Genomic DNA, 12,197 nt, shown 5'->3' with positions numbered 1-12,197 from the left:
GCTGATTGTTTGTTTAAAAGCTGCACTTTTTAATTTTTTTTTATTCCGGATTCCTCAAGTTATGTTCATTTATATTAAATGTATTTTTGTGAAGACTTTTTTTAATACCTTGACATTCATCAGGAAAACACGTGTGTGTTTGCTTTCAGCTATTTTTGAAATGGTATGTCTCTATTTCAATGGTAAACACATGTATTGAGGTTTTGGATTGAACTCTTAAAAGGCTTTTCTCATGCACTGTTGGTAACCAGTTCTACTGAAATATACATACTTATTGTAAAACAAGCAATACATTTTAAACAAGCTGCCTGCAACACAGCATAGTGAAATGATAATACACAGAGACTTGACTGAAATGTTAGTTTATGCTACAAATGTCTTTCATAAATGACAGACCATGTATTTAAAAGTCAGCCGTTCAGTATTTGTGTTAAGCTGCACTGGATAAATGAGATTTAGGAGTTTATGACCTGCAGATAAACTTGCCTAAAGTGTTTTGTTTTGGTGATTTTTAATAATGTATATTATAACTTAATTCCCACACGAATCCTAGAATTTAATGGTGGGAATATATATATTTTTTTGTTTACATTTTGAAAATGTACACAAAACCTTTTTGAAGTTTCAAACGTTCCATTTCTGCAGGCCATATTATATAGTAATGTAATATAAATTGAAGACCCGTTGTGAAAAAATGTAATGATTATTTTCAAGGTTAAATGATTTGAAATACTAATAGTTTACTGTTCCTTTAGGATGTAAAAGATTGAGTGGTTGTTTGGCATGTTTTTATATATGCGCACATGTACAATATATTTAAAAGGATAATTAAGCACGATCTTTTTAAATGCTCAAAGTACAAACAAGTTTTATTTTATTTGTTACATGGTAAATATTGTTTTGTACTGGAATTGTTTCATTTTATATACAAGGTCTACCAAATGCTATGTCTTGAGCATTACAATACAGGACTGTTCACGATGGTTTCATAAGCGCAAACATAGCAACAGCTTGGATAGTTGTACAGAGTGCTACTTTTTCATCTGCAATCCTAATGCTGTGTTTTTGTTGTTGTTTTAAATACAGAAGACTGTAGCATAATTACTGTAAAGGGAATGTAAATATTTTGTATACAGGGATGTTGGAAAAGAAATGACTAGTTTTGTTCCATGGTCCTAAAGTGGTTTTGTGGTTGAAAATGCAAACAGTAATAACTGAACAATATTTGCATCTTTGAACACTGTACATAAGTACTGCCCTCTAGTGGCTGTGGAACAAATCCATGTTGACTTCTTGTCAATTGTCAGCTGCATTCGGCATTCTCTTTTAAAAGACCCGTGGTTTCTTTGATAGCCCTGCACATGCACACAAATGTCAGGTAATGTGAGAGTAATAAGCAGACACCCTAACTTTACATTTAAATGACTGTTACTTATGCTTGGACTTTGTATATTTGAATCGGGTTTCAACAAAACCTGGAAATAGACTGTGTTGCCATTGCATGTTAACAAACTGTAAAATGTGAAATCAGACTGGGTGTGATCACTGAGGCATTGTTAAAGTTTTCTTAACATCTAAAAGCAATTGGCAACACTTGCTTCTGCAGATTGGTAATTACATTCAGGGATTTTTAAATTTTATTTTGTAAGTAATGTGCAACCCTTCATGTTGGTATTGGCACTGAAAAGCATTCAGCTGTAACACGAATGGTTTTTAAAGGTGCACTGCCCTACTTGTTGAAGTATATCTCTTGTGAAATGTGTTTGCTCACTGATCTGCCATGTTTTAATACTACATGATCTGCAAAATCGAATTGTTCTCAAAAAAAAAAAAAAGCTGCTCCACGTTAATTTTATATACCAGAATTCTGTTCTGCATTAAAATAGGTCTGAAAATTAGGTCTTTATTTGCAGGCAGTGTATTGTCCTGCTGAAATAAATGCATAACAATTTGTCATAATACAGTATCTGCTTACTATATAATAAATTAATCAAACCTCGACAATACCAGTGAATAGGCAATGTGGGGGGCTGGGTGAAAAAATTGAAGTTCTCTTTTGCTGGTGTTTTTGTGGTCTAGATACTCTGAACATTCTTTGCATAAAACATTTTGAAAGTGTATGCCAAATATTTTAAAGTTTTATATTGCATGCTAAACAGTTTTGTTTTATTTTATGTATTTAACTGGTTGTAAGTCTGAGTGAGAGTCCAGGTAAGTTTTTAAGGGCCAGTGTGATGAAACTGAAATTCATTTGTATTCCATAATTTATCTTCCTATTTCTGAACAGCTCCTGAAGATTGATTACATCAGTGTATAATCTGAATGTAACCTTTATCTGCTAAACTAGATAAGATCACCTTACCTTAAAAAAAAAATTCAAACCTGAAGTGGTTGTAATTAGGTTATTTAGGGCACATTGTATAGAAAGGAGAAAAATGGATTTTGTTTTAGACTAAATTTCTATAATTTAGCCACTCCACATATAAGAGTTTTTAAGATCAAAGACAAAGCTACCATACAGTGGACCATTTCTAATATTGGGTATGAAAGCTGTGCTAAGTTTTGGGTATGTGTGGTTTTTCTTTTTTTTTTGTATGTGCCAAATTTGGTTTATGGGACCACAAATGGTTTTTATATATATATATATATATATATATATATATATATATATATATATATATATATATATATATATATATATAATTAAAAATATGAATGAATGAGAAAGTGGTCTGTTATAATTATCTAACTGCGGTTGGTGTCCTGGGATTTAATGGCTGCCTTATTAACTAGACAAGATACAAACATTTTAATAACAAGTTATGTAATATCAGCCAGCAGCGGTTTAAATAGATTACATTGTTGTCATGCATTTCCTGTTTTATACAGTGTTTATAAATGTGTGTGTTTGTTTTCTTTGCATAGGGGGCTTTTGGCAGACCCACATTTTTGTTATAAAAAGTTTGAAAACCATTAGTGTAAGCTACAAGGGCAGCCTGGTAAAGGCCTTGAAAGGTCTGGCTAGCCACAGTAGATGACCTGACAGTTTACTGTAAAAGAGAAAACACTGGACTGGTTTATCCTTGTTGGAAGAAAAGTGTCCTGTTTTTACCATATCTAAATCAAACGTCTAATCGTGTGAAAGAGGACGAATACTGGTCGACACTGAAACAGGTAAGTTTTTTTTTTTGTGGGGGGGTTCTTTTTCAGTTATTAAACTTTAAGATCGATGTATTATTAATTTCTTAGCAGTCGCCCTTACGTATATGTAGTATGTTTAAAGGGATCTATTTGTTCCATTTTGACGACTGAAATTTTTTCAATAGTAGAATATGGGGCATCGTTTTAAATCATTTAATTCACACAGCTGTTCTCAATTCCCGGTACTTTGCTATGGATATCCAATTCCTTAAAATTAGAGAAGAAATGCTTCATTTCACTTTTTTTTTTGTCGGCCTTTAATTGTGAATATTGGATTTTATTTATTTAACCAAAAGTGCATGCGGTTCAGCATTTTCTATTACAAGAATACCTAAGCTACGAACATTGCAGGATGTTCCACTGGAATTGTATGCTACATTTTAAATGTACAAAGTACATTATTTCCTACAAGCCAAGAAATAACCTTTTTGTTTGTTTGAGTATTTCATCTCTTCTCTAACCCGTCACCTCCCTGCTCCAATGCTGAAATAAAATATTGAATCCACATTTGTCATTTTTTGTATTGTGTTAAAGGGTGATTTTACATTAGCTTTTTTTATTTCTAAAATAGAAAATATTTTAAGACGTTTCTTTTTAAACCCTCATCTCACATTGATAAGTTACACATCAGTATACAGAGGTTCTACCTATTGCCTTGCCAGTTATAGCTGCAACTTAAGTATCTGAATTAAAACATATTTTAGAGGATTATTATTTAGCCATACCTGTAAATGTATCGACGGAAACAGGCTCGGTTCAGTGTAGTTTGTACTATTGATCATGTGCGCCAGATTACATATCCCTGACTATCCAATTAAACCCCAAACTACAGGGAATGACATTTTTCGATATAGCAATTTTATAGTTTTTATGGGTTGAGTTTGAATGGACCAATTTTTATTTTTTTTTTAACTATAAAAGCATAAGGCTGTCAGTGTGTGTGTGTGTGTGTGTGTAGGCCAATATTGAGAGCCATCTTGTCAAAGCTTGTTATTGAATATTTATTTTTAAATGTCACAGCCAAGGTGAAATGGCCACACAGTTTGGGTATATTACTGTCTTTTATTACACTCCCCGAAAGCAATAACACACTGCCGGGTGTTGAAATATGGTCAGATACCTGCACTCTTACGACAAGCATTGCACAACCCGCAAAATAAAACCTATACCTAAAACTTAAGGTCGGTTGGTTGGTTCCCGGCCTCAGTGCGCAGAACAGGTCTAGAATCCGAATAAGCATATGCGTGTAGTAAGTGGATAAAACTACATTTGTCATTATAAATATATAATGGTATGTACACTCCATTCATTGATGGATTCTTAATTCAAGTTGCAAATTATATCATTTTAAATTAACCAACGCTCTTGTTTTAATTTTATTGATTAGAAAAGTAATTTTAATAATTTAGGTCACGGCTACCATTTCATCTATACAATGTTATAAATTCACACCATCAGCTGCGTGTTACTGTTTGCACAGCACTGCGTGTGTTTTTATATTTGGAGTGTGCTATATAGTAGGCCTAATTACATTCTATAAAAAATTAAAGCGACCCAATAAATATATAAATCGGAAAAAAACAAACACAAAAAAGCGCTGCTAGGCTACTATAAAAAAAAAAGGTACATTTAACACACTCAAAATTAGAAACTGCTGCCCTTTTTTATCGTTGAGCTTTAATAGGTCATTTTAATAACAAAGTGAGGAAAATATCAAAAATGATTAATTTATTTATGAAATATTGGTGAAAACGTTGCTACATATACACCTTATTCACGCCAGACTCAAAACGAGGCTTGGAGTGCAGCTGCTAGCTTCCGGGCGCTGATGTCTCCAACTGCAGTGCAGAGAAGTTCAGGCGTCGCACTGCTGCGTTCCGTTTTGTGGTTCTGATTTAAAAAGTAACCCAGTGCACATTGCCCTTTTAGATGTTAAAACTCCAAATTCTGTACATGTATTATTTAATTATATATATATATATATATGTGTGAATGTACATATTCTTCATTATAGTCACAAATTTGATTACATTTCAGTTATACTGTCCGGGAGCCAATTGAGCATTTCCAATCAGTCCTAATCAATAGATAAGTAAGATGCAGAAGCTTGAGATTATGCATGGATACTAAAGGGAATGTGTCTTGTGGGATGCAATGCCCAGTTTGTATTAAAAAAAAGTATATAACACACTGAGTGTACTAAAAGAGTCTTTATTAAGCACAACTGAACAAAATTACAAAAACGTTTAGTAACGCGAGTTAACAAAAAATATGCTTGAGTTACACAATACTTGGTCAGAAAGGAGATCCTTAACGTTACATTCACTCCAAATAAACTGTACAGGAATAACAGAAAGAGGGACGTTTGATTCTTGTTTTTAAAATGTCTTTACTTACCTTATTATTATACTTACACTTGCGCTACACACAAAACCATTGAATGTGCTACTGGAACAGCGGATTAGTATACAACTGAACAGAATCTTAATAATGGGATTAATAACTGAACAGAACTAAGCTTGGAGAAACAAACCAAGCCTAGGTTTTGGGATATGGTGTTACCTGAACCCTGTAAGGTGACTCATTCTTTTTCATTGACCGGAACTCCTTAGCCCTAACGCTACATCCATTCTCCTGCCTCTTAACTGTATTTAGAAAACAACACATGCGTATACCAAACCAATAAACGTGAAACAATACAGAGGCTTGATATCAACATCAATATTAATTGAAGTAAACGTTCTCTATAACTAAAACTGAGAGATCTAAACATAGTTGCGGCGGCCATGACAGTTGCTCGCACACCCAGCCTCGTTTTCAACCAAACATGGCCGCTGCGTGAATAAGGCCTATACCATTCAGTTCAGACTGTGAGCGACGGATGTAGTATCCAGTAGAGGCCGCTAGAGGGTGCAAAATAACAACACTACAACACAACCCGCACACTTAAAAACACAAAATTCTACCACATTTCTCATCCTTGAACTTTATTATATTATTTTAAAGAAAAAAATTCTTCAGTTATTTACAAAAATATAGCTGTATAATACATACAACTACGGATCTTGTTGCGCACGCGCAATTTATTTTTTGTTATTCTTTATCCAAAAACCGAAAAACTTCAACAGAACTAATTGAACTAAACGCCATGTTACTTCGTCATTCACCTTACCTCATTTACAATTACTAACACCATTTATTTGTCCATGCGCAACTTCAATCCGCGCCACATCATATGCGATTTACACCTATAACCCCAAAACTTAATCCCTAAATCTACCCCCAAACCTAACCCATAAAACTAACTGTCACTATCAAACTGTTACAATCATTTCAACATAATTTGTTTTGCACCCTCTCTAGTGGCTACTACATCCGTCGCTCACCGCCCAGAACTGAAAGGCCACACGCAGTAATGTTTTCACCTATATTTAATAAATAAATTCATAATTTCTGTATTCTCTTCACTTAATTGTTCTTAAAATGACCTATTAAAGCTTAACGACAAAAAGGAAATGGCAACATTTTCGATTTGAGTGTTTGAGTTAAGTGTACAGTCACCAAAAAAAGTATGTATGTGTCAATTTTTATTTGATAACTTTTTACAGACTACAACCGCTGAAAAAATGCAATGCTCGATTTTTTAACACAACGCATTCGATAACAATGCGTTTAAAACAACCCCATGCAAAACGGAACTAGATACTGGCCGTGTCGGCGGAACGTTGTCTTGTTGCACAATGCACTCCGGAGGTATCCGAACAGGGCACCGAGGCGCCTGCGGCAGATTGAATGGATGTGGATTTGCTTCTAGCTGGAGGCGCAAAGTGTTCTTTTTGGGGGGGGGTTACATGGAAGAAGTTTTGTGAATTGTGGATCTAAATCAAAAGAGCTGGAATAAGTGACAAAGAGAGGGTCCTTTACAAACGAGCGTCTCTTTTACAATACTATGTTCAAGAAGATGGCTGAATTTGGACCTGATTCTGGAGGGAGAGTAAAGGTGCCGTGTCAGTTTGTTTTGTTTTTGTGTTTTGACCGCAGTACAGGGTGTTATTTAAACTCTATTAACAACGTTGTAATGTGTGTCGGTGCCAGTCGTTTCTTTACTTGGTTCAACTTGCAGTAGCATTAGTGGTACACCGTCTTTGTACTGCTCCTACCTACACTGCTGTTATTGTACTGTTGGGCCGACTAGGATAACAAAACATTTACTTGGCGCTTGGATAGATTGAAATGCCACGTTTAATGCACTGTAATCCTGAATGAGTTGTAATGTACTATACAGCCGATGTCAGTAACACACTAGTGCCAACAGTGGAACCCTGTACTGTCTTTGCGTATACTGCTGGCTGTCATGTAGCAGATCCTATTATATTAGCTCTTCTAGTAATGTATTTATATTTGTCATTATAGTTTATTATTTTCAGTAGCTTAACGTTAACAGTAACGGAGACGTATTATTAATTACGTGTCTTTAACATTTTGAATGTGTTTGTTTCAGGGAGTTACAATCGTGAAACCGATAGTGTACGGAAACGTTGCTCGATATTTTGGAAAGAAAAGAGAAGAAGATGGACACACGCACCAGTGGACGGTGTACGTGAAGCCCTATAGGAATGAGGTAGGCATATACACTAGGAAACAAGGCTGGACAGTACCATTGGATAAGGAGGCAAGAATCGCTGTGCGTTGGAGGTGTAGAGGGCTGATGCAATAGACCTCACTTGTATGGTACTCAGGCCAGGATTAAGGTGCATTGTCAGGGTCCAGTGCCCACCTGCATTCACAGTGTCTGACTGTGATATTGTCAATAACCAGGGATGGAAATATGACTCCCATTGCAGATCAGTTTGATATATTCCTGTTTTTACTGGGTGTTTAATAAGACTCACATGAGCTTGTTACCTTTACACCTTGGATAATCAGGCTCATTTTAAAACCTGAAGGGTGGGGGTGGGGGTCTATGCAATAAGGGTCTTATTTCCAGCCCAACCAATAAGGCTGGAATCACATGTTGTCCTTGCAGTATAAAAACAGCATATGTTTTTCAGTATTTGTTAGGTTTTATATACTAAATATATGGAAAGGTAAGTGATAATACCGTTGTGAGTCCTTCAAGGGCTACACATTAGGAAAGCTCTCGGTATGTAAGCCTTCATTTAATTTCCAGCAGCACTTCCTAGTCAGTCATTATGAGAAGCAGCTGGTTTAACAGTAAGGGAGGCGTTAAAGTGGAGAGAAGAGTATGCAAATATAATGGACTGCATGAAAGTAAGGAATTCATACAACATCTTCAAACTAAAAGTGATTCATTGTGTTTTGTGTTTACCCTAAACGACCCCTAATTAATTACAAAATCACAACATTTCTTGTAATTACAGGATATGTCTGCATATGTAAAGAAGATTCAGTTCAAATTGCATGAAAGTTATGGAAACCCATTAAGAGGTAAGGTTCAAAGCAGCATCTTTATTTTTTTGATATCTCTATGGGGGGGACTGCTATGTAAATGTTTCAGCTTGTTTTAGTTATTTTCTTAATATTTGACACACGTCTGTATTCCATGTTTTTCTCAATTAAGCGTTTTCAATTCAGAATTGTTTTAATGTGCTGGATCAACCCAATTCTTTTTCCAGTTGTCACAAAGCCACCCTACGAAATTACAGAAACTGGTTGGGGTGAATTTGAAATTATCATCAAGATATTCTTCATCGATCCCAACGAGAGACCTGTGAGTATGAGTGCTTTGATCTTGTAGTTTCCTTTTACTTTAATCCCAGCAGGATGATCTGTCTTGAAAGAACCACCCAGGACACACTTGACTGACATGCTTTGCAGAACCTATTTGAAAGATGTTACAAAGAGGTTGCAATGACATACAGCGTTGAAATGAATGCACAGTGTAGTCCCGAGTGCACCGTGTCGACCAGCAGCTCTGCAAACCTCTCTGTTTGGGACCCTCGCTGGCAAACGGATTCTCTGCGACTCGTGGGAGTTTGTCACTGCCCCGTATTGAGTATCGATGCTAGTGTTAGCAAGACAAAGTGTGTCTTCTCTTCCAATTAACACCTCATTGGCAAAGACATTGTCGTTTATACAAATGCAACATGGGGAGTTGAAATAAACAAACAAAATCTGCAGGAGAATTTAAAAAAAATATAATAATAATAATAAAAATAATAATAATAATTGTCATGCCCTTTTCAGTCCTGCACCACATTGTACTGCTAGTTTTTAGTTTTTATACGCAAACTGTATTTATTAACAAAAAAGAAGTACTTTGTTTAACTTGTCACTTTTTACATCTTTGTAGTTTGTTTAAAAATATTTATTAAAAGAACGGTTACAGTAACCCAGGAGTAGTGTGCCTGAAAGTAAAATGTTTGCTGTAACGCGTGTTTCTTTCCAAACTGCACGGAAACTGGAGGACTGACGGGTTGGAGTTTTGTAATTATCTTGTTGGCTGCAATCACTGTAAGTGCAGTGTTCGGATAATTACCATATTTCACCACAAGGTGGTACCAAGCACAAAAAAAGTTCCATGCATTTTAACCACGATCAATAGCGAAGAACTACGAGCATGTGTTTAAAAATAAATTGGTATAATCGGAACGTATTGGGAGGTAGTTTTGGTAGAAGTGAACGTTCTGTAGTGTGTAGGATAATTCTGCAGACATCTACTGAAACTGGTCCGCACCTTTTCCACAGGTCACCCTCTATCACTTGCTGAAGCTTTTCCAGTCAGACTCCAGCGCCATGCCGAAAAAGACAGTGGTCTCTGAGTTCTACGATGAAATGGTAAGACCGACTGCTCTTTCCCTGCTTAATTCCTCTGAGCTTCTGCTTGTAGATTCAGTTCTGAATTCAATGTATTTGTTCCACTTTCAGATTTTTCAGGACCCCACAGCAATGATGCAGCAGCTGCTGACAACATCAAGGCAGTTAACGCTGGGAGCCTACAAACACGAAACTGAATGTAAGCTGAACAGAAACAGAGACATCCAAGACGGTAGTGTCAGTATCAGGCAAAGTCATGATAGATTTGGTCTTTTACTTCTGAAGACCTGGACTCAGATCCAGCCCTGAACACAAGTGAAATAAGTCTGGTGATCGACCCCATAGTGTGCATTGGTGCACATCACAGAACCCTGGAGTGAAAGGAAGGGGGTGTTCAGGTCAGCACTGTGATGAGGCCCTCATACAAGTTTCCCCATAGTAAAAGAATAGCACAGTGAACGCATGGTAAAGCATAGGTAAGCACTGTAAAGCCCACAAAGGTGTGGTACAGTATATATATATAAAGAAAAATAAACAGGGCAGCTGTGGTAAACTGGTAAATGCTTAGTATAACCATGGGAAAAGCATGGGAGGGACTTCAAAATTACTATGCAAATTTACCCTGGAAGACTTAAGGTGGCTGCCCCCCTCTCCTTAAAAAAAAAAAAAAAACAACACAATGCTATACTTCACTAATAGAATTTGTGTGAACCTGAATAGGATTATGGGTCATACGTGCCCTGTTGCTGATCTCCGTGCGTCTTGGATAAATGCAGATTTGGGCATTTTATATTTCAGTTTCAGAGCTGGAAATGAGGACGAGAGAAAAACTGGAATCGGCCAAAAAGAAGAGCAGCTTTGAGATAACAGAGCTGAAGGAAAGGTTGAAAGCCAGCCGTGAGAACATCAACTATCTGAAGAGCAAGATCAGAAAGCTGGAGGAAGAAGACCAGGTCAGGGATGCCTGAATGGACATCCAGCAACACCAAGGCAGTTCTGAACACTGGTCCTTTTTATATAACAAGCCCTGCTTCCTTGTGCTGCCTGTGCTTGTTGTAGTTTCTAGTGCTGCATTAGATGTATTCAGTGAATCCAAAGCTCAAGTCTGACAGTGTGTGTTTGTGTGGATAAAGACCCACACAATCAGGACAGACACACTCCTTGGATTGTCTTCATCTGAGATGATAATGTGCAGGAATTGTACAATTCCTGCACTGATGAATCGGACAGATTAACAGCAGCTGTCCTCCAGGGCTTGTACAGTAGAACAGTAGTTTGTTTTCTTTTCATTTTAATGTACCTTGTTTGGTGTGTATGTACTGCTATGGGGAGGTTCTGTAGTAATTTCCAGCACAGACACTGAAGAGTTCCTGTGTCTACTTGTGGAATGCACAGTGGTTTACCAGCCTCTGCACTGGCTTTTGGAACAGAAACAGCACATAAATATCCAACAAACAAGGTTTTTGAAACACGGTTGGCTATGAGAGGCTGTTGTTCGAATCAGCTGCTTGCAGACACCATGTCTAAGTAGTTAGATGGATACATTTTTTGTACTACAAATGAACACCTTGCTGGTATATGTACCATACATGTGAATATGGCTTCTTTTACAAAAAAAAAAAAATAAATATTGATATTGGATATTGCTTTTTTGTTTGTTGAATAAAAAAAATGTGTTTTGATTACTTACACCATACAAAACTGGAATCTGCCTTTTCTTGTTCAAATTATTATTATTATTATTATTATTATTATTATTATTAATAAATAGCTTCATCCCTAGATATGGTAACAGGTATAATGAGCAAGGCTGGTTTTATAGGTGATCACAATTTAAAAATCAAATGCTGCTCTTTGATAATCAACCCAGGAAGATCTGCGTTCTGTTCGGCATGATGCTTTTCATTAACCATGACATGCAGGTAAGTGTGTGATATTCACCAGACCAGACGATGCCTCTGACCAGAAGAGGGTGCCCAAATACAATAGCGAACATTGCATTCACAGTCTTAGTTTAACACTTGATCATATATAAAAATATCAACTCTAATAAATAAAGCAACCACGGAGTTGTGCTTGGCATCACTGCTGTGTAATACAGCCATGTGCAAATGATTGGCACCCGAGCTGAATTCTGTACAGTGTGCTTACCTTAAAACTACTGTAAATCTGTGAGCACTTCGAACTGCTGCTGGAGTAAAACATGGACAGGAACAGGA

At 36.5% G+C, this 12,197-nt stretch overlaps 1 protein-coding gene across 1 annotated transcript; it reads left to right on the top strand.

The window, feature by feature from the left end:
* Positions 1-6,931: 6,931 nt before the first annotated feature.
* LOC117415295 (YEATS domain-containing protein 4) lies at positions 6,932-11,668 on the top strand. Its single transcript, XM_034025440.3, has 7 exons — positions 6,932-7,201; positions 7,703-7,822; positions 8,583-8,649; positions 8,838-8,932; positions 9,910-9,999; positions 10,090-10,177; positions 10,777-11,668. The coding sequence occupies exons 1-7, from the start codon at positions 7,151-7,153 to the stop codon at positions 10,944-10,946; spliced, it is 681 nt and encodes a 226-aa protein (XP_033881331.1). The 5' UTR covers positions 6,932-7,150; the 3' UTR covers positions 10,947-11,668.
* Positions 11,669-12,197: the final 529 nt, after the last annotated feature.

Source organism: Acipenser ruthenus, chromosome 7 (assembly GCF_902713425.1).
Source record: "Acipenser ruthenus chromosome 7, fAciRut3.2 maternal haplotype, whole genome shotgun sequence".
In the NCBI taxonomy this organism is placed as follows: domain Eukaryota; kingdom Metazoa; phylum Chordata; class Actinopteri; order Acipenseriformes; family Acipenseridae; genus Acipenser; species Acipenser ruthenus.
Note: the sequence above shows the minus strand (reverse complement) of the source record. Positions and strands in the feature narration are given on the sequence as shown.

Excerpts from the sequence above, each read along its gene's own strand:
- LOC117415295 (XM_034025440.3), top strand. The coding sequence starts at position 7,151 with ATGTTCAAGAAGATGGCTGAATTTGGACCTGATTCTGGAGGGAGAGTA. Across the intron at positions 8,650-8,837 it reads TTATGGAAACCCATTAAGAG|TTGTCACAAAGCCACCCTAC; the intron begins GTAAGGTTCAAA and ends TTCTTTTTCCAG. Across the intron at positions 10,178-10,776 it reads CTACAAACACGAAACTGAAT|TTTCAGAGCTGGAAATGAGG; the intron begins GTAAGCTGAACA and ends TTTATATTTCAG.